We start from the raw sequence: 21,189 nt of genomic DNA, 5'->3' as shown, positions 1-21,189 counted from the left end.
TGCCGTAACCCTTATTACAACTCAGGATTCAGATTGAAATTGAAACACTAGAACGACTTCAATTTGCACCTTTTATTCAAGTATATCACAGCAGTTTATTTCAGAAATTACAGTAAATATATCATTTCACAAAAGGACTGCAGGGAAGGACAGAACAGTGTGTGGTTTTGATTTGTAGTAGTAAAAATAAAAGGGACAGAAATTCTGGTATTATGCAAAAACAAAATTCCCTCAAACTTGTAACTCATTAAGGGAAATATATCTACTGATTAAATGGGGATTAAACTAAAGCCATCAGTTGCTAAAAAAAATCTCCAACATTGAGCACCAACTTGAGAAACATATGGACTTATTACACCAAAAACAAAGGAGTTTAGTGGGTGGGTCTTATTTACCTACTTAAAGCAAAATGCTATTGTTCTATGGACTTCCTACCATCAGTCAAATAATCTGAATTAGATTCTGATCAACTAAAGGAAATGAACTTTAACTTTTAGTCAAACATATAGAACAATACCGACTTTCATGTCCACGTTGTAATATTTTTAATGCCGGATTTAGGAGTTAATTTTCTAAAAAATATATTAATGGTGCTTCTAAATGTGAAATTTCATTTCCACGCTACGCACCGACCACATTACATACTGTTTGATTCAGGGCCAATTACATTTTGCTATCAATTAGCCATGCAAAATAGGGTATGTCTTGTGAACTGGCATCAACTAAAGCTCATTTTTCCTCAGATAAATTTAAGAACAAATTGGTCAGCATTACAGTAGTTTCTACAACACTACACCAGTTACGCATGTTGTTGATGGTACAACAGGTGACGAAGAGGGACCCGAAAATGCACATTAGCCGCATGAACCTCCCCCTCATCCTCTACAATAATATTTAAAAATTAAAAAGCATCATAGCCACCATCATCTCCACCCTTATGGAATAAATATTAATGTAGCAGAGACCTGAGACCAGTAAACCCCGTTTCTGAACGTCGTGCAACACCTGCTACAAAAAATGTGCTACATTGTGTCTCGGCACAAATTTCATGTAACAACTTTTCCCAATTAGTTTCGGTTGAACAAAATGTTGAACATATGACGACGTTTTTATAATTGTATAAATATCAAATGGACAGGCAATAGCATGAAGGAAAATGCGACCGTGAATTCAGAAACGATCATGACATGGACTGAAGAAACACAAACATGGCCAATAAAATGTAAATCATGGGATGCACGTAGAAAAACCGAACTATACAGTAAATAACATTTCAGCTATATTACAATGCCATTTCTTTTCTCGGCTCAAATGCAGAACAACCCAAAAAACTAAATATAATGCAAAAATGCTAACAAAGCAGAGGATTACTGCAGCAGCCACATGACGCACTCATGTCGGAGAGGTGATCCAGTACCTTAGCTTGAATTTCTAAAGGGCGCAGTGATATTACAGAGGTCAACAAATACTGTTTGTCAGTAAACAGGTCATTACTTTTGTCTCTTCGCATGAAAACAACTTGCTGAGGTAGCTGTGGTTCTGTCTCTCACACGCACTGCAGTAGTCCAAAGCTAACAGCTAGTTTGTTTGTTTTTCCTTTCTTTTGCATATGTCTTAAAAAGTGTTATTTTCCTTTTTTTCTGTTTTTATAGCACCGAATCCTAGACAAGGTCACGAGGACTCTTGAACTTGGATCAACGTTCTTTATAAAGCTGAGAGTTAACAAAAGTTGAGAGGGAGAACTCAGTTAATGCTACTTACACAATGCCAAAATTGATGGAAATCAAGTTATTAATGCGACAGCTAATATTAGACCGCACAAGTTAACACAATGGAAAGGTCACACAGAAAATAAAAAAAATACAACAAAAATACAGTAATGCTTTATGTTCAAAAATTCAGCACTGCCTAGACTGCCATTTTAACTTCAACGCTTGCATACCAAAACATCACTGTTATTTTTACTCCAATATGTGATGTTACGATACAAATGGATGGCAAAAGAAAGCCACAATGTATGACAGAGCAACGTGACTCTCAAACCATGCAGATGTTGCTTGGTGACTTGAGAAGAGATTGGCAAACAATTAAGCACAACATACCCCACATTTTTATTGGTTTGTAGCCCTGCGGCTTGTCCATAAACATCGATAGTCAATATTCAGCTATGTTTTTCAGCCTATCTCAAAGGTTAAGGCACATGCTAGGCAGTGCAATCTCCAGATATCTACTCGTAAATCCAGTTAAACCAGAAAAAAAGCCCAAAAATTAAAGTTAAAAAAGCCCATGAACTATTCCAAGGGGGGAAATATGCGATGGGTCTAAAATAATACAATTTCTCTCCAAAAGATCTATTTTAATCAAAATCTGTCCGCTTAGTTTTGTTGGTTTCTACAAATAGTATAGTCTAAATAAGAGAACACAGTCTCATTTGTCACAAGAAAAAGTTGGTTTACAATACAGAATCCTTGCAAATCTTACAATTAACATCCAGTAGAAAACAACTCTAGACGTCCCTACAAAATGTGTTGTTTTTTTTTCCCAACAAGAGTATCTCTATGTGGCTAAAAAGTGTTGATAATCCCAGTGGTGACAAGGTGTGACATCAGGGTGGATGTAGAAAGAGGGCGATGTAGTTTATTTCCACAGTAAACGACCAGCTGACTCGAGCTGTAGGGCATCACACCATCCATATACAGTTTGCCACTGCTGGTGAGAATCTGTTTATGTGTGTGGGTGTTTGCTTCCAGTAGACGGAGGCTGAGGTTGCTTTGTGACATCACACAATCTTTTATTATGTAGTTTGTTTGTGTTTTGTTTGCTTATTTATGAGAACAAGGAGCAGCAGACGAAAAAAAAAAGATAAAACAATAGCACCCAATAGCACCAAGAACGATCAATTGGCATGTAAGCAAGTACAAAAACGAAACGATTAAAAAGGAAACCTCCAGGAGTTTTTGTGTTTGGTTCTGTTTCAGGTACCTGAGATGATAGCACCAAGGTCGCCTCTGTAAGTCTTTGTTTCTAATGTCTGCACCTTTTTTCCCCTTCCTGCTGTTATTTGAGACCGAGGCGTCCAGACCTGCTCTGCGTTAAGGACTTGGCTCAGAACGCTGGCCTCTCCCTCTTGTATCAAAAGACTCTCCGATCACGTTTCTCTCTGAAAGCCCTCTATTCATTACAGGAATGTTTCGAAATGTTCAACTTCTCCATCGCCTGCAAATCAAAAGACAGAAAACCACATTGTTAATTGCATATTTTGTTAAAAGTGGACCCAATCAAACATTATCACATGGTTATTTTATACACCTGTCTTTATACACCATTTTATTGGATGTGTTTTGCAAATGAAACCCAGAAGAACTTCAAACAAAGCTTTGAAGGCCATTATTTGGATTAGATTGGATTTCATTTTAAGTATCAGCTTAAATATAAAAAATCTTACATTTTCTATACACTACAGTTCAAAAGTTTGTGGCCAGTAAGATTTTGTAATGTTTTTGAAAAGTCTCTTATGATCACCAAGGCTGCACTTGTGTCACATGATCCTTCAGAAATCATTCTCAATTTCTTATCAATGTTGAAAACTTTATATTTTTGTGGAAACCCTGATACATTTTTTTTTTTGCAATATTTATAGAAAAAAAAAAAAAAATATATATATATATATATATATTTATTTATTATATTAAAAATGTACGTACATATGTAAATATACATATATATATTATATATATATGTGTGTGTGTGTGTGTGTGTGTATTAGGGATGCACGAGATTATCGGACCAATATCGGAATCGGCCGATAACGGCTTTAAATATAAATATCGGCATCGGCCCGATATGCAAAATTATGCCGATATGTCTTGCCGATAAGAGGAATACATTAACTCACATGCGCTCAGAGTGTGCTAGCAATTAGATCACGTCAGCAGTGTGGCTCATTCATGAATCAAAGTTTTGCCTGAATGGTGATTAGATTCACTGTTTTGGATCGCTGAATTTAAACTGAGAAAGCACAAAGAATGACGCGTTCGGTGTATGATAGAGTAAACAGTAATAGCACGTGCAGTGGCAGCAGTGACGGCCTCCCCCAGGTCCTAAAGCCTGCTTAAGTAAGGAGTTTTAATTCCGTAAGGAGCGCTGTTGGCCTACTTCTAATAAAATGAAAGCAAAATACACAAATAATATTAAGACTGATTCTGATTAAATAAAGCAGTAATTGATGCCATAAAATCATGAGTATGTTTTGATTTAAAGGTCAGAAGCTATAGCTTACATGTACAAAAAAAAACCCCACAAACATGACGCTTAATATAAATAATTTTATACTGATTTATTCATTAATGTGTAATATGTTATATATTTTTAAACAAATTATGAGTTCTAAAAGATTTTCAGAATTTTTACAACTCTTTTGATTTAGACCATTTATAAATGTTAAATCATAAAATAAAATGTTAACGTTACCACTGCATCTTTCTGAAAAAAAAATGCAGTGATATATAGTTCATTTATAGTTATTTTCAAATATTCAGTGCACTGCAATTATAAATTAACTTCATTATTGTTTATTTAATTCTAACAAATAAGTTCTTGTTAAAAACGAACCAAAATTCAAACATATCGGTCAAAATTAGTTGAAAATTATCGGCATATCGGCAAAAATTCAGTATCGTGCATCCCTAATATATACATTTATATATGTAATTACTTTGTAATAATCTCGCTATCAAAATGCCAGCAGTAAAATCATGAATAATTCAACCATCATGGCAGAACATGAAGCAGTCAAATGTAGGACAGAGGACAAAGTCATTTCATGTAAAAAGGGACTAACTCAAAGGTGATCAGCTATCAGAGTTTGGGTTGGAAAGAAGTTTCTGGTCTATTTTTACTCCATGTCCTAATGATGTGACATGTTTCCAACATAAAATAATAAAAATAAAAATAAAAAAAACATAAAAAAATTTTCTTCCACACAGTGACAAAATCCAAAAATAATTGGTATTTAAATGGACAGTTCACCCCAAAATGTACATTGACATTTATTCACCCTCATGTTTTTCAAAAATTGCTTGACTTTTTTCTTCCATTGAACACAAAAGGAGACATTTAGCAGAGTGTCCGAGCTGCTCTCTTCCAAACAATAAAGGGGATGGTGACCAAGAGTTGCTTAGGACAAAAAAAGCACCATAAATGTACGCCATATAATTTGTTTATATAAAGCTAGCTTGGTGTTGATACAATTAATTAAAAATCTAACCTTGCTTGACAGCTGTAGAGTCTTTTATTGTATGAAAAAGTGCAGTGAGAACATCCTCTTATAGATATTTCTCCTTTTGTGCTTTTATGACTTTCAAGAAACCAGTTTTGATCGATATTAGGGTGAGTGAATAATGACAGAAGTTTAATTTTTGGGTGAACTATCCCTTTAACAGCTATGTAAAGTGGAATTTTAGACCAATGAGATTCCACTGTGGGCGGAACAACCCAGTGTAACATTACAAAAACAATAACCATGTAATCGACTGTCACATTGCGTCTAGTTAGGACTCTGGACTTTTTATTTGACATTGTCATTCTTATTCAGGTCAAAGTGCAGCTAACAATTAAACTCTTATGGCACAGTACAATATGTGAACAATTAACAAAATAATGTCCAATTTCCGCTATCCTCTGCAGATCCTCTGCGGATCTCCGCTCCAGTCCACCGGCTGCAAAAGATCCTACAATCTGACGGAGACCAGCGAATTAAAATCTAAGCACATACAGCTTTTCCAGATGGTCTCGATTGCGAATCATACTGGAATTAATAAATACGACTCCATTAGGGTCCTCTCAAAGAGGAATTGGTACACAACATGCAAATTAGCCTTTAGTCGCGCCGGCCACAATTCCTTGGAGCAATTCTAATCTGTTTCTGCTGGGCAGCTACCATTACTATTGTATTTGAGAACAGCGCACATAATTTCCCACGAGGCCATGCGAGAGCTCTCCACCATCGGTGCGCCGGCGTAATTTAAACACACAGCAGTTGTTCAGTGTGCCATGTTCAGTCACTGTGTATCCATCTCCTCTGAGCTGCTGTCACACAAACGACACATGACTGAACTGAACATTACGAGTCATTAGTCAGTATAGAGCTACTAGTTAATAGAGGGATCATTTTAATTCAGTATTCCACTCGCTCAGCAATTATTACAACAAATAAATGGAAAAAGAAATACAGAAGTACTAAAACATGTTTAAGAATTTTTATAGTCTAATCCATAGTTTATAACTGGTTTTGCTTCAGTTTAGGCTAAGATAAGATAAGATAAGAGATTCAACAAAAATGCACAGAAAATCGAGCATGCTGAAGAAATATATATATAAATAAATAATAATAATAAAATAAAATGTATGATTTTTTAAGTTTTACATCAGCACATAAAATATTATAAAATAAAATAAAACAAAATAAGGTATGGGCTTGTATCTCAAATCAAATAAATAAAACAGATGTATTTATAAGTTTGAAAAAAGCACACAGCATAAAATAAATAAAATTATAGCACAAAAGTCAACAGAAATGCCCATAAATTCAAACATACAATAGAAATATTGAAAAATAAAATAAAAATCAAATAGATGTATTTATGTTTCACATTAGCACACAAAATAAATTAAAATTTAATGTGGTCTGAGCTTGCATATCAAAATCAAATAAATAATGTTAATAAATTATCTAGTGAAAGTGGTTTGCCTGCTAACATGTGGTACAATTACCACACAAAACCATATATATATACACACACACACACACACACACACACACACACACACACACACACACGTGTATCTTTATTTTTTATTATCTGTGTGGTGGTGTTGTTTCTGTGTACTGGAAGCTGCTGCCATCAAAACAAATTCTTTGCAATAAAGCTCTCTCTGACAACTTCTGACTTGAACATCATATTGATCTGTGTTTCTGTGTGTGTGTGTGTGTGTGTGTGTGTGTGTGTCAACCTCTATCAGACGGGTCTTGTCGTAGTCTCTGCGGTGCTGGTAAATACACTGGCTGAGCACTGAGTAAACTCTCTCCAGAAGATCCACACTAAAGCCGTCACTTTTCACAACCACCTTCTCCAACAGAGCCTGAAAGACATGATTAGACATAATTAATTCTGTCTCAAAAAAAGACATTTCTGCCATCATTTACTCAAGTTAATGTCATTCCAAACCTGTGTAGCGGAAATTAAAGCTCTTTTCCATGCAATTTCAATAAACATGGAGTGAAGCTTTCAAACCTCAAAAACAACACAAAATCATCATGAAGGTAGTTTATATGACTCGTGAGCTTATTTCTAGTCATCTGAAGTCATATCACAGCTTTGTGTGAGGAAAAGACTCAAATGAGTTCATAAGAGAAGTTCATGAAAGAATTGTTTGAATTTTTTCAATGAATCATTTGATTAGGTTCATAAAACTAGTGATTCATTTGAATTGGACTGATCTGGTTCTTCAGTTCAACTCACTGATTCCACCCCTCGCAGCAGTTAACAACAAAATGATCAGTGGAAAACAACTTAATTTTTAATCTGTTTCTACACAAAGCTACAGAAGACTATCAATTTTGATAGTGCTTTTGTCTCTGTATTTGCTTGAAAACTTCATTGTAACTGTATGGAAAACCACGTCAGGTCTTTAGAATGTCACCTGTTGCGCTCCATGAGTTTGGAATGACATGAGGATGAGTAAATAATGAGCATTTTGATTTTTTGGATTAACTACTGCTTACAAAGGAAGCATACTGTTCAAAGGTATGATTACATTTGAAACATTGCAAGATTTGCCAATGCAGAAGTAATATCCTTAGCTCAGTGCTGCTTATTAGTATTTGATTTGTTAATGGCAGGAATAATGCCACTAACATAATGGGTTTCCTTTTTTTTTTGGAGGGAAAAGCACTTAACACTTGAATGAGTAATTTTTGTAAGTAAGATCTGGCTCTAAAGGAGGCATCTGGAAGTGAGGTAATGAATGAATCACATATAATCCTCAAATACACACACACATCAAGCATTTTTGTAAGGTTCATGCTGACATACGAGCAGCACAGTCGGTCTCTCGTTCGTGGGGAAGTTTGACCTGCACCTGCTAATAAATAACATTTCAGCCAAGCATTAAAGCCGCTGATGAATGTGCGTCCTGCGGTTTGCTGCGCTGCTGGAAAATGACTGTGGTGTTTGGAACAGTCTTGAAGAGGCTTAATTTGAAGTTGAAGCTTAATGACATTGTTTTAGTTTGCAGAGACCGCGCTACAAACATGCAGTGATAGAATTGGGAGCGGACAGCTAATGCAATTTGGAGGAAACCTCACAGGTGCCAAATCCAGCTCATCACAGCCACAACTCAACTTTCTATGAATAGAACCATGCTCAACATGCTTAAGCCAGTTCTCCAAAATACTATCATTTCAATTATCTCCAGATCCTTTCGGTGTGTAAAATTGCAACAACTGTCTGAATGGATAACACAAAAGCATAATAATTCTGGTTTTCCACAGTTTCTGACCAACAAATCAGTTTGTGATTACTGGAAAATTAATAGTTATTTTATAAACACAAAAACGGCAATTTCTGGCTTGGAAAATAATTCAGAATTCAATTATACTCACTATAAAAATATAAAATTTGTCCAACATTATATACAGTATACATGTTCACGCAATTGTGTCCTTAGCTATCATATCATATTTTTTTCACCATGACATTACACAAACACATTATTAGTCCATAAAGTGTGGTAAATTTGTTATATTACTTGTAGATTAGCACTAACTGATTGTCAGCATTTTATATCAGCATTATATTTCTATGCTATCTACATTTTTAAAGACTAGCAAATAGTCAGTTGTAAAATAAGAGCAAATCAAATTACAAGCAATAGCACAACATAGCCTACTATACAAAAAAGATACAAATAGAAACGGTGCATTTCAGGCAGGTCTAACAGTGATTTTCAGGTAGCCTACAGAAATGTAATAAATTATGCTAAACAAATAACACTATAGTCTTTATATCTTTTTTAAAGTTCAAGAGCAGTGAGTGATTGTTTTTTTCTTTGATCAACAGCAGGATTATTGGAATTCTGTGTCTATCAATTTAACACCATGTCTACACCGCAGCAGCTTGAAGATGCGACAAAGCGCATCTTCTTGGACTATTTCAGAAATAGAACGGGGAATCCGCTTAATTTCGGGGATTTGTCATGTCGCGCTGCATCCAGTGCAGACAATATCACTGATTATAATGGGTTCTATTGTCTTGACACATTGCGTCGTGCGCGGTTCGTGTTCGGTTTCTTTTTCAGCTGTTCATGTTCACTTAAGAAACAACTACTTTACTAGGATACTCACAGAGAATAACACTATAGTCTTTATATCTTTTTTAAAGTTCAAGAGCAGTGAGTGATTGTTTTTTTCTTTGTCCAATTTTCTTTGATCAACAGCAGGATTATTGGAATTCTGTGTCTATCAATTTAACACCATGTCTACACCGCAGCAGCTTGAAGATGCGACAAAGTGCATCTTCTTGGACTATTTCAGAAATAGAACGGGGAATCCGCTTAATTTCGGGGATTTGTCATGTCGCGCCGCATCCAGTGCAGACAATATCACTGATTATAATGGGTTCTATTGTCTTGACACATTGCGTCGTGCGCGGTTCGTGTTCGGTTTCTTTTTCAGCTGTTCATGTTCACTTAAGAAACAACTACTTTACTAGGATACTCACAAAGACGGGCATTTTTGACAATTTTGTGTGAATTTATCTGTTCAAGCGCAGGAAGGAAGCAGAGCTCTTTCAGGCCGGGGCTTCGGATGTTTAAACTTCTCACTCAGCGCGAGTATAACATGTCTCCTTTCATGTGTTCTAGCTCTTGAATATTTATATTGCAAAGGCTTACACTTTTGTGATGAAGCAGCACTGACCCGTCAACTGTACAGAGCGTTGTTCACGTTTATGCTCTCACAACATTGCACTGTTAGAATTTAGAAAAACGTTACCGGCCATTTGGCGACTGACACAGTTTCATATACTCGCCAAAGCCGAGTGTTAATTTTAGGCCCTATATACATATTATGTATTATGATTACATAAAAATAACATGCATAATTTTTTTATAAAAACAAAGATTTACATTTTCACAGTTACAGCCCCGAAAACATTTTATTCTATAAAGTTTTCAAGAAAATCACAGGTTCCCCTACATACAAATAACACCCAAAGATATATCAGTATTAAATTTGTATTTAAAAGTACAAATATTGCAGTAACTGCTGGATGAAGCATTGCTTCACCAGCCTACACAGATACACAAAGGTCAGAAAGTTATAAATAGTTTGCAATGTAAAAATGCAAAACAAACTAGATTTAAAAAAAAAAAAAGAGAGAGAAAACATTAGTCTGCTTGAGGAAGGTCAAGACTGACATATGTTGCAATAAATATTGATTTTCTCTAAACTGCTTTGCTTAAAAAAACGGCTGAAAAGTTATGCCACAAAGAAAAAAAAAGTTTTACTTTTATATAACAATAAAATACTTAATATATGTAATATCTGTTTTATGAACACTGAACACAATGCTTTTAAACCTGATGTCATTTAAATTATTATATACACACACATACACAAATATAATTTACCTGAATAACATCAGATTTAAAAGCATTAAATGATAAAACCAATACTGTAGTATTCTTATAACTGAGGGCTATAAGTTATAATGTTAAATAATAAATCATGTTAAATAATTTAGTCCAATTTTCTAAGATACATTCAGATTTTGCGAGCTAGATTTAGACGGGCTGTGATTAAGGTAGAAATGTTCAGAGAAAGAGAAGTACACTTGCCTGTTTTTAATTTTGATACGAATCTCTCATGTGATCCAGCTACAGAACATGTATAATACATTCTATTAAGACAAACTGAAAGCTGAAATGGTCAAGTCAGAGATGTGGAAGAAGTGATGCAACTGCTGTGGAAGATCCACAGGATGAACTGTGCAAAATTAAACCTCTGAGATCAATTTGAGACATAAGGCTGTATTGTGCTGCACTGGGTGATATTACTATTTCACACTGCGATGGCAAAGAGTTTTCTTTTATTCCTAAAGAAAAGCAGACTTTAGAGCACAGATATTAAAAGAATAGTTCACCCAGAAATGAAAAGCACAAAAAAAGCACCATAAAAGTAGTCCCATGCAACCAGTGCAATGTATTCCAGGTCCTCTGAAGCTACAGTATAAGAAAGCTTTGTGTTAGAAACTGTACAAATGTAGTGTGGTCTAAAAAAAAATGGCACCACTGGTTCTAATGTTTCTCTTAATTGTAGACAAAATGACCAAAATGCAAATTAAAATAAGAATACATAAAAAACAAAAAAACATTGAATATAGATGACAAGCATAAGGACTAAAATATTTTTGTTGTGTTAACCCTATAACGCCTCACATTTCTAAGGATCAAAACATTCCTGCCTTCTGTCCCCTGATTGATAGTTTATATTTTTTTTAGCAAGTAAAAGACTTTTAATATAATTGTAAAAATGTCCACCTTCAGGTCTTGGTTCACAAGTCTTTTTTTATTTTTAATTTTGACTGATTTTTATAAAATATAACGATAATATTGTTAGTAATATTTCAATATCATATAGGCTTTTATGGAACATTTATTTGTTAATCTCTCATCATTGTCCTACACTGCATTGCATGTTTTGCCCCCACTATTAAAACTTTAGATTTAATCATAAAACTAAGCATTTAAATACCATCTTATATAATAAATAAATAAATACATACAGTATTATTGGGAGATATAGAGTGACAACTGATATGTATATGTATTTTATGCAAATAGTCTGTTATACTGTTATAAAGATCTCATTAATTTACAAGATATCAGAATTTCAGCTTACTTTTCAGCCATATAAATATCAGCAACTGCACCAAATTGCATATTTTTGCTCCTTTCGGGCATCTGAATACAGAGATGTTTTTTTTCTCCTTAATTCTGAGCTCCATATTCCCCCAATATCAGTGTACAAGCCATTGAAGTCTGATGTATGAAATGATACTTAACAAAAAAAAACACACAAGCAAACGTTTTAAAAATATATATATATATTTTGTCAAAGTGCAGGAAACTGTTCCATTTGAAAAAAACAAATATATATATATATATATATATATTTTTTTTTTTTCTGACTATTTTGTCATATCAGGCTTTACAGGATTAAGAGTCTTTGCAACATCAACCCGACGTTTGAGCTACTGACATTATGTTTGACATAAAATCAATAACCTCTGGGCTTAATGTGACACGTATCAACCAAATTTGGCCAAGTGGTAGCTACTAAAAAAGTAAAATAAAAAATAAAAAACAGACTTCAGGTTTGACCTGCCAAATATAACAATGTCTTACACAGTCTGATGTGCTGCCCAAAATGTCAAATCTCGAACTCTTGTTCTAAAACAAGAGTTAGGGTTCGGCCAATCAGAACCAATTACATGTTTGCGTCTCGTGTTGTCATTTTCAGTGACAGTAGCAGTAAAGCAGAGATATCGTCAAACTGGCGTGACATTTTCATGTGGTTTCTTTGTAATGCTCATGCATCTATTTTTGTAGATGAATTTTTGTACAATGAATCATAACAGAAACAATGGCCCCACCATAGCTCATTAGCACATAAATGGCATAATGCCTCGTCATCAGTGTCTAAATAAAGACGACTAGCATCATTTCTCACATATTAAGACAGACGTTCTATAAACACCTTTTCCTTCTGTCTGGATCGAGTGTAATTCTCAGCTTTGTAAGTTTGGTCAAATATATCAAACACATGCACAAGCACGTTTAAGTTTGGGTGAACGGTACCCTAGCATAGCATGCGTTTATGTTTGGCTAACGCTCTAGCATAGCAAAGTATATGTTGCAAGTTGGCAAGATCTATTTCCTGGCATGTGTTTTCCATCAGTTCAGTCAAGAGCTAATTTATTTGAGCTCTCTTCACACTTAAACATTCGGTATTGCTGAGAGAGCAGAAGTAAAAACGGACTGAAAAAGCTCTCTGAAGAATAAACTGCTAAAATCAGGTAAATATAAATAGGCACAATTATCAAGTTTAACTGAATTACTTATATTGACAATACTGAGCTCATTTAGACAATTTGCAAGCAATTTGAACACGCATCTAAAGCTAGTTAAATCTCATGAAAATATATTTTTAATATATTACAAAAGCAAAAGACACATACATACACACACACACACACTAACTATATTATTTAATTAGATAGTAAATATATATTGCATCATTACTGCAAAGTTTGTTTCCTGTTTTTTTGTTGTTGTTCTGTCTTATATTACATTACTAATATTACATTATTAATATACTTTTATTTATTTATTCATTGTTTCCCATATTCCCCACAAATAGTCATAAATGCATAAAAGCAAGCAATAAATAAATGCAAGAAAATAATACATCAATTACATGGGTGAATGTCACAAAAACATCACATTTCACCCCAAAATTAAGATACTTAGAATACACCATATAATAAATTTTTTCCCCTAAAATAGATATATTAAAATAAAAAGCTAACATGTACTGTATAAATAAATGATTTAAATAGCACATAAGATAATACATGAGAATTGGGGAGAAAAAAAAATTACATTTAAATAATAAATTAATACCACAATACAAAAGTATCCATTAAATACGCCTCATTTTCTTTAAGCATATTATAACTTCTTATTTCTTTGTTTGATGTTGCTGTAAAAAGTACACCAGACACGTTCTTGACAGGTTTCCTGAGATTCACCCAGCTAGAAAAACAAACAGGGAACATGTCAGACTGAAAACGGACCAATCTCTTTGGTCATGAGAACAGTAGACATGAAGCTTGACATGCTATAATAAGCATGCTTTTAAGAAAACATTAAACGTGAGGATAAAACCTTCTGCTGTGTCCAAGGCAAAGGCAGACTTAGACAAGCATGTCTTCTAGTTGAGCGATGGATCCAAATGGCCATGATCACATTAAAGATCTAGGGAGAATACAACCCTTCCAAATCTCCAGGCTCAACTTGTGTGGTTTTTCGATGCTCTGTGGTCTTTAAATTCAGCGTTGTTATGCATCCAAACACTGACACATGATGTGATGCTGGCTTCTTGCAATGCAAAAAAGCACCAAGGCAAGATGAAGCTCATAGTTTCCTGTGACGGCCCTTTAATTCCAAATCTATTTGAGGGCCGTGCTGCGCTGCAAAAATGTCAATAGTAATGAGCGCATCTCCAGTCAATGAATATGAATGAAGCACAGGAAAACAGCCCACTTTTCATTTCTAATGTGTCAGGCATTTTGCCACCCCAAACAGGAGATACCCACTTAAATGGCAACTCTCACCCCACTTCAACGGCAATTCAATTTGTTCCATAAGCCAGGGATGAAAAAGCAATTATTCACAGCATCCGTCACTTCACGATCTGTTTCTTAAAGATATCAGCCTTTTCTCGGTAAATGAACAAATAAGCCGGCGGATTAGTGCCACACGTGCACCCCATCGCTTCGCACAGCCCAGCGGCCGGCAAGCCATGTAAGGAGTCCTCAGGGAGAGGGTTTTCAGTGATGATGGTGTGACAGATGATGTGGTGGTGGGGTGTGTCGCGTGCCGTCATGCGATAGAGCTGACTGCGTCGTCTCTTCTTCAGATGCTGCTATCATCAGTCTGAGCACTACAGTTGGTACTTTGGTGCTGGTGAGAAGAAAACTCAGCACGCCTGCCATTTGCTGTTTTGAAAGTGTAAGTCTCACACATTTCACTCGCTAGTTAGCAAACAGGATGTGCAGCATATGAAGTCAAATTAAGGCCGTGTTTCGAATGCCATACTACTTTACTACGTCTACTAGAAATAGCATACTACATTTGCAAAACTGCATACTATATAACACAAGCACACTTAAAGGAGTACTATATCCCAAAATGCAATGTGACTCCATCTTCCATTTTAACTGTGATAAATGACATAATATTAACTATGATTTTTTAAAAATAATTTATATTCATTATTTGATTGGACTGGAAAAATTAAACAGAGTAAATTAGAGTAAAATAAATAGGATACTATTTAGTTTTTAATTATTGCATTATTTATTTCTCATCGGAAAATTAAATACAACTTAGGGCTGCATGATTAATCGAACGCGATTAATCGCGATTGTCATGCACATTTTGTCAGTAAAGCCAGTTCTGTGATTAGTAGTAAATCTCCATTACCTGCTTTCAGGTGGAGCAGCATTTACTACACAGAGCCGTAGTTCTCTGACAAGCTACGCAAAATGGCGTTCATAATCGCAGACGATATAATCATAGGATTATGAAATTTACAAAATCGTTCACGATAATGATATCTGTTTGCGTATATTCTCAGTGAACTAGGGCTCTGTGTAGTGGATGCTGCTCCATCTGAGAGCACGTGAACATACTACATTTAATAACATGTTTTTACTCCAAACTCACTTCATAACGTCAGTCGAGTGTTTGAAATAAATCCTTCTGTGAGATGATGTGTCTTCTTACACAGAATAATTAAGGCACACACTATTTCATTGTATTCTAAGCAGTGATAAAGGCTATGTCGATTAGCATTTCATTATAGATACACTTCATTATGATGAAAATTATAATAATAAGAACTCAGATAAACCATATATTGCCGTAGTCGTGTTTATTAGTCATGTTGAACCAATGAAAGCAGTTAAATATTCAATTTATTCAGCTGCGATTGGCTTTTCCTGGATTTCTTCTTCGGGCATATTTGGATTTTCAAGAGTGCCCTCTGGCCTTCGGATGGAGATTTACTACTGATCACAGAACTGTGCTTCACTGAAAGATACGCATGACAATCGCAGCTTCTGCCTAATCGCATTTCATCGCCTTTGCGATTTAATTTTGATTAATTGTGCAGCCCTAATACAACTCACTGAAACTACTAAAAACTAAAGCTTACTGAATGATAGAGAGTATGTAGCTTAAAGGGGTGGTTCACTGGTATTTTTCTAGGCTTGACTGTGTTTATGGGGTGCAGTCTAACGTGTGTTAATGCTTCGTCTTTTAAAAAATGCATTATTTTTCACATAATTGACCTTTATTCCACACCGCTCTGTCCCTTCTCTGAGAAAAGCGCTGATCATTTCCTTCTTTTATGAAGCACCTCCCTCAGAAATAGGCGATGGGCTCTGATTAGTTATTGTAGTCCCTACCAGCCGTTTTTGTAGGCATTAAACTGCCAGAATTTTAAAAGACTATATCTCCATTTGCATTGAACTTTCAGCTTCGTAACTTTGCAGATATTGTGTATGCTCAAACAGCAACATTACACACTAACTAACGTTAAAAAAGTGAAATCGCAATGAACCACCCCTTTAAGATACTGTTTCAAATGCAAATGAAAAATTTACAGTAATAATAACAATAATAAATAAAAATACATAATCATTATTAATATGATGTTTCATATACCATTTTGAAACGTCTCGGTTACGTATGTAACCCTCGTTCCCTGAAGGAGGGAACGGAGACGTCACGTCCCGTCGCCACAGCTCCTGTACCACCGCTGAGCGGCCGGGTCACCGGCTCGGCTCCTCAGCGAAAAGCTGAATATGCGCTGCACCTGCTGCCTACTTATACTCACGCTGTGATCAGCAGCAGCTGGATGCAATAATCGCATGCCAATGTGCATTGGCTCGTTTAGTTTACACTCGAAGTAGATTGGTCCCTCTAAGCGAGATCCCAATTTCGTCGGTCCTCCGACGTGACGTCGAGAGTGACCGACTGAAAGGGAACGTCTCTGTTACGTATGTAACCCTCGTTCCCTGAAGGAGGGAACGGAGACGTCACGTCCCGTCGCCACAGCTCCTGTACCACCGCTGAGCGGCCGGGTCACCGGCTCGGCTCCTCAGCGAAAAGCTGAATATGCGCTGCACCTGCTGCCTACTTATACTCACGCTGTGATCAGCAGCAGCTGGATGCAATAATCGCATGCCAATGTGCATTGGCTCGTTTAGTTTACACTCGAAGTAGATTGGTCCCTCTAAGCGAGATCCCAATTTCGTCGGTCCTCCGACGTGACGTCGAGAGTGACCGACTGAAAGGGAACGTCTCTGTTACGTATGTAACCCTCGTTCCCTGAAGGAGGGAACGGAGACGTCACGTCCCGTCGCCACAGCTCCTGTACCACCGCTGAGCGGCCGGGTCACCGGCTCGGCTCCTCAGCGAAAAGCTGAATATGCGCTGCACCTGCTGCCTACTTATACTCACGCTGTGATCAGCAGCAGCTGGATGCAATAATCGCATGCCAATGTGCATTGGCTCGTTTAGTTTACACTCGAAGTAGATTGGTCCCTCTAAGCGAGATCCCAATTTCGTCGGTCCTCCGACGTGACGTCGAGAGTGACCGACTGAAAGGGAACGTCTCTGTTACGTATGTAACCCTCGTTCCCTGAAGGAGGGAACGGAGACGTCACGTCCCGTCGCCACAGCTCCTGTACCACCGCTGAGCGGCCGGGTCACCGGCTCGGCTCCTCAGCGAAAAGCTGAATATGCGCTGCACCTGCTGCCTACTTATACTCACGCTGTGATCAGCAGCAGCTGGATGCAATAATCGCATGCCAATGTGCATTGGCTCGTTTAGTTTACACTCGAAGTAGATTGGTCCCTCTAAGCGAGATCCCAATTTCGTCGGTCCTCCGACGTGACGTCGAGAGTGACCGACTGAAAGGGAACGTCTCTGTTACGTATGTAACCCTCGTTCCCTGAAGGAGGGAACGGAGACGTCACGTCCCGTCGCCACAGCTCCTGTACCACCGCTGAGCGGCCGGGTCACCGGCTCGGCTCCTCAGCGAAAAGCTGAATATGCGCTGCACCTGCTGCCTACTTATACTCACGCTGTGATCAGCAGCAGCTGGATGCAATAATCGCATGCCAATGTGCATTGGCTCGTTTAGTTTACACTCGAAGTAGATTGGTCCCTCTAAGCGAGATCCCAATTTCGTCGGTCCTCCGACGTGACGTCGAGAGTGACCGACTGAAAGGGAACGTCTCTGTTACGTATGTAACCCTCGTTCCCTGAAGGAGGGAACGGAGACGTCACGTCCCGTCGCCACAGCTCCTGTACCACCGCTGAGCGGCCGGGTCACCGGCTCGGCTCCTCAGCGAAAAGCTGAATATGCGCTGCACCTGCTGCCTACTTATACTCACGCTGTGATCAGCAGCAGCTGGATGCAATAATCGCATGCCAATGTGCATTGGCTCGTTTAGTTTACACTCGAAGTAGATTGGTCCCTCTAAGCGAGATCCCAATTTCGTCGGTCCTCCGACGTGACGTCGAGAGTGACCGACTGAAAGGGAACGTCTCTGTTACGTATGTAACCCTCGTTCCCTGAAGGAGGGAACGGAGACGTCACGTCCCGTCGCCACAGCTCCTGTACCACCGCTGAGCGGCCGGGTCACCGGCTCGGCTCCTCAGCGAAAAGCTGAATATGCGCTGCACCTGCTGCCTACTTATACTCACGCTGTGATCAGCAGCAGCTGGATGCAATAATCGCATGCCAATGTGCATTGGCTCGTTTAGTTTACACTCGAAGTAGATTGGTCCCTCTAAGCGAGATCCCAATTTCGTCGGTCCTCCGACGTGACGTCGAGAGTGACCGACTGAAAGGGAACTAATAATAATAATAGATAAAAAAAATTGTATTAAAAAACGGGATAAAAAAAAAAAAGATAATTGTAACTTCTCACAACTATGACTTTTTTCCCCTCAATTCTGACTTTTAATATAGATATAAACTCAAAGATATAAACTCAGAATTGTGAGAAATAAACTCAGAATGCTGCAAATCTGACTTTTTTCTATGAATTGCAAGATATAAACTCACAATTTTGACTTTTTGTCTCGCAATTGCAAGTTGATATCACACGATTCTGAGAAAGAAAATCTGAATAGTGAGATAAAAAGTTTAAATTACCTTTTTTATTAAGTGGTGGAAAGGTTGCATAAATAATAGCTATTATAAATAAACAAATAAATAGGCTGTATACAGTGTAGAAGTGCAGTATGTAAACTAGTTTTCCCTTCTATAAACACCCTTTTGAAGAAGATGACCTTGTTAAAAGAAGCACTGGTGCTATCTAGAGTGGAACTAAAGCTCAAATGTGCTCGTAAGAGGAGAAACAAAATCGATGATTGCCTCCCTAATTTGATGAACTCGATAGCAAATAATTAAATGGAAATGAATGACTCAGCGAATGAGAGTGAATGAATACCTCCAAAAATGGCCTAAACAGCCTAATGATGATGATGATGAAGCAGCCTCCACACTGATGAGTTTCCTTCCAAAACGACTTGATGATTGGAGTGATTTCCCTCCTTCTGAGATTGGTATATTACAGCACAGCTACAGTACACTAATGTGCGCAGAGAGCTTATGGGATGTGCTTATGGATGTATGCTACTTCTGAACAATTACTAAAGATAATCACAAACAGCAGAAAAACGCATTTCCAACGCATCAACTTTTGATGTGGGTTATGATACTGGTTTCAGAGGTGGAAATATATTATAATTTTCATTGGATTATAATTTCATGAAAAAAGTATTAAAACACATTTTAGTTCTTAAGAATAATAATATTCATCTCACCTTGAGCCGCTGGTGGTCAACCACGAGAGCTGGAGGTGGCAGAAGTTCCACAGTCTCTTCGAGTCCGACGGCCGACTCGTTTGACTTGTGCTTCCCTTTTGATGAACCTTTTAAAATTAAGCAAAGTCACACTATGGAAAAAACAAACCTGCGCACGCATCACACTAGAAACGGACAACACCTGGTGAAGGACAAGCACGTCTGCAGACGAACACAAAGAGACGAGTCCGCAGGGTGTTTCTGTTGGTGCATTTAACTCTCGGCAGGAGAAACGCTCACAAACAGATGGTGTTTTGAAGTCCAAAAACAGCATTTTTCTCCAAACTGTGATTAACCGTACAGTTGACTATCAATACTAGGAATTATTCATCTGTCCTGCATGTTTATGCACATCTGGTAAGTCTAAAATGTTATTTCGGGCAGTTATTTATTTAATTACATTTAAATACGTGAGAGAATTATATATGATTATGCTTATTGCCGTGTTCTGCATCTCTAAATTGAGTGCATTAACATTTTAAATGCTTGAAAATATATGTTTAGTTAATACTTCGGTATTTGTGAAATCTTAACACACCATACCTTCTGTTTCATGGTTGCCATCAGATGCCATCCCCTCCGCTGATGTTGCATTCTCCTTTGCATTGCATTCTGGGGCAGAAGGCTCCATATGCTCCACCTCAAGTGCATCTTTTTTAATAGAGTCTACGTCTGTTTCTTTATCAAGAGCCTCACTGTACACACTGTCCATAGATTCATTTCCATTCACACACTCTTGAGGAGCGGGGACCGTCTCGACCTCCTTACTGCTGGAAGCCTCCTCCAAGTGGGCCTTGATGGGCTCCTTCTCGCCCTGAGGGTCCCGAGTGGCCGTTGGCTCAGAGGAATTCTCCTCCTCCGTGGAGAGGACGTGTCCGTTGGCCTGGAGTGGTTGCTTGTCAGGATGGAGCTCCATGGCATCACAGGACGACTCATCCTGGGTGAGACAGGCGTCACCTTGCACCGCTGCAGCACGAAAGGGGTGTTATGGAGAAAAAAAAACAGAGGGGGAGCATTTTTTGGCACGCAGGAGGCCATGCTTAAAGTTGTAATTGAAAACAATGGACGTCAGCCCAGATGTGAGCCATATATCAGAGCCCGAAAGGATTGGGCTAATTTTCCTCCACCGGCTGCTGGTGTTTCCTATTGGGCTTTCAGTGAATGAGTAGTCACACTCCACTCACAATAATGGATTCCCACAACACCCCTCCTATTCTAAATACAACAGGTTTTTTTTGTTTTAGTTTTTTTATCGGAGAGGTTGATTGCGAAACACTTGGTGCTCCCTTTGGATGTAATCAGAGTGATCGAGTGAGGTGTGGGAGAGAGGGAACAAGCGAGTGGAAGAGAGAAAAAGAAGGACCTTGGAGATTGCCAACATATGGATAGAGAGAGAAGCA

The 21,189-nt window shown here is 37.6% G+C and overlaps 1 protein-coding gene across 1 annotated transcript; it reads right to left on the bottom strand.

Annotated features, from left to right (window-relative positions):
• Positions 1-70: 70 nt before the first annotated feature.
• Positions 71-20,757, bottom strand: LOC107600079 (ATPase family AAA domain-containing protein 2B-like). The gene is made up of 4 exons (XM_016291868.1): positions 20,333-20,757; positions 19,751-19,857; positions 7,012-7,140; positions 71-3,216 (listed from the first exon to the last, which is right to left on the bottom strand). Exons 1-4 carry the CDS (start codon positions 20,703-20,705, stop codon positions 3,172-3,174), a joined length of 654 nt encoding a protein of 217 aa, XP_016147354.1. The 5' UTR covers positions 20,706-20,757; the 3' UTR covers positions 71-3,171.
• Between the last annotated feature and the right edge of the window lie 432 nt (positions 20,758-21,189).

The sequence above is a fragment of the Sinocyclocheilus grahami genome, unplaced genomic scaffold (genome assembly GCF_001515645.1).
Source record: "Sinocyclocheilus grahami isolate Dianchi unplaced genomic scaffold, SAMN03320097.WGS_v1.1 scaffold277.1, whole genome shotgun sequence".
NCBI lineage: Eukaryota > Metazoa > Chordata > Actinopteri > Cypriniformes > Cyprinidae > Sinocyclocheilus > Sinocyclocheilus grahami.
Note: the sequence above shows the minus strand (reverse complement) of the source record. Positions and strands in the feature narration are given on the sequence as shown.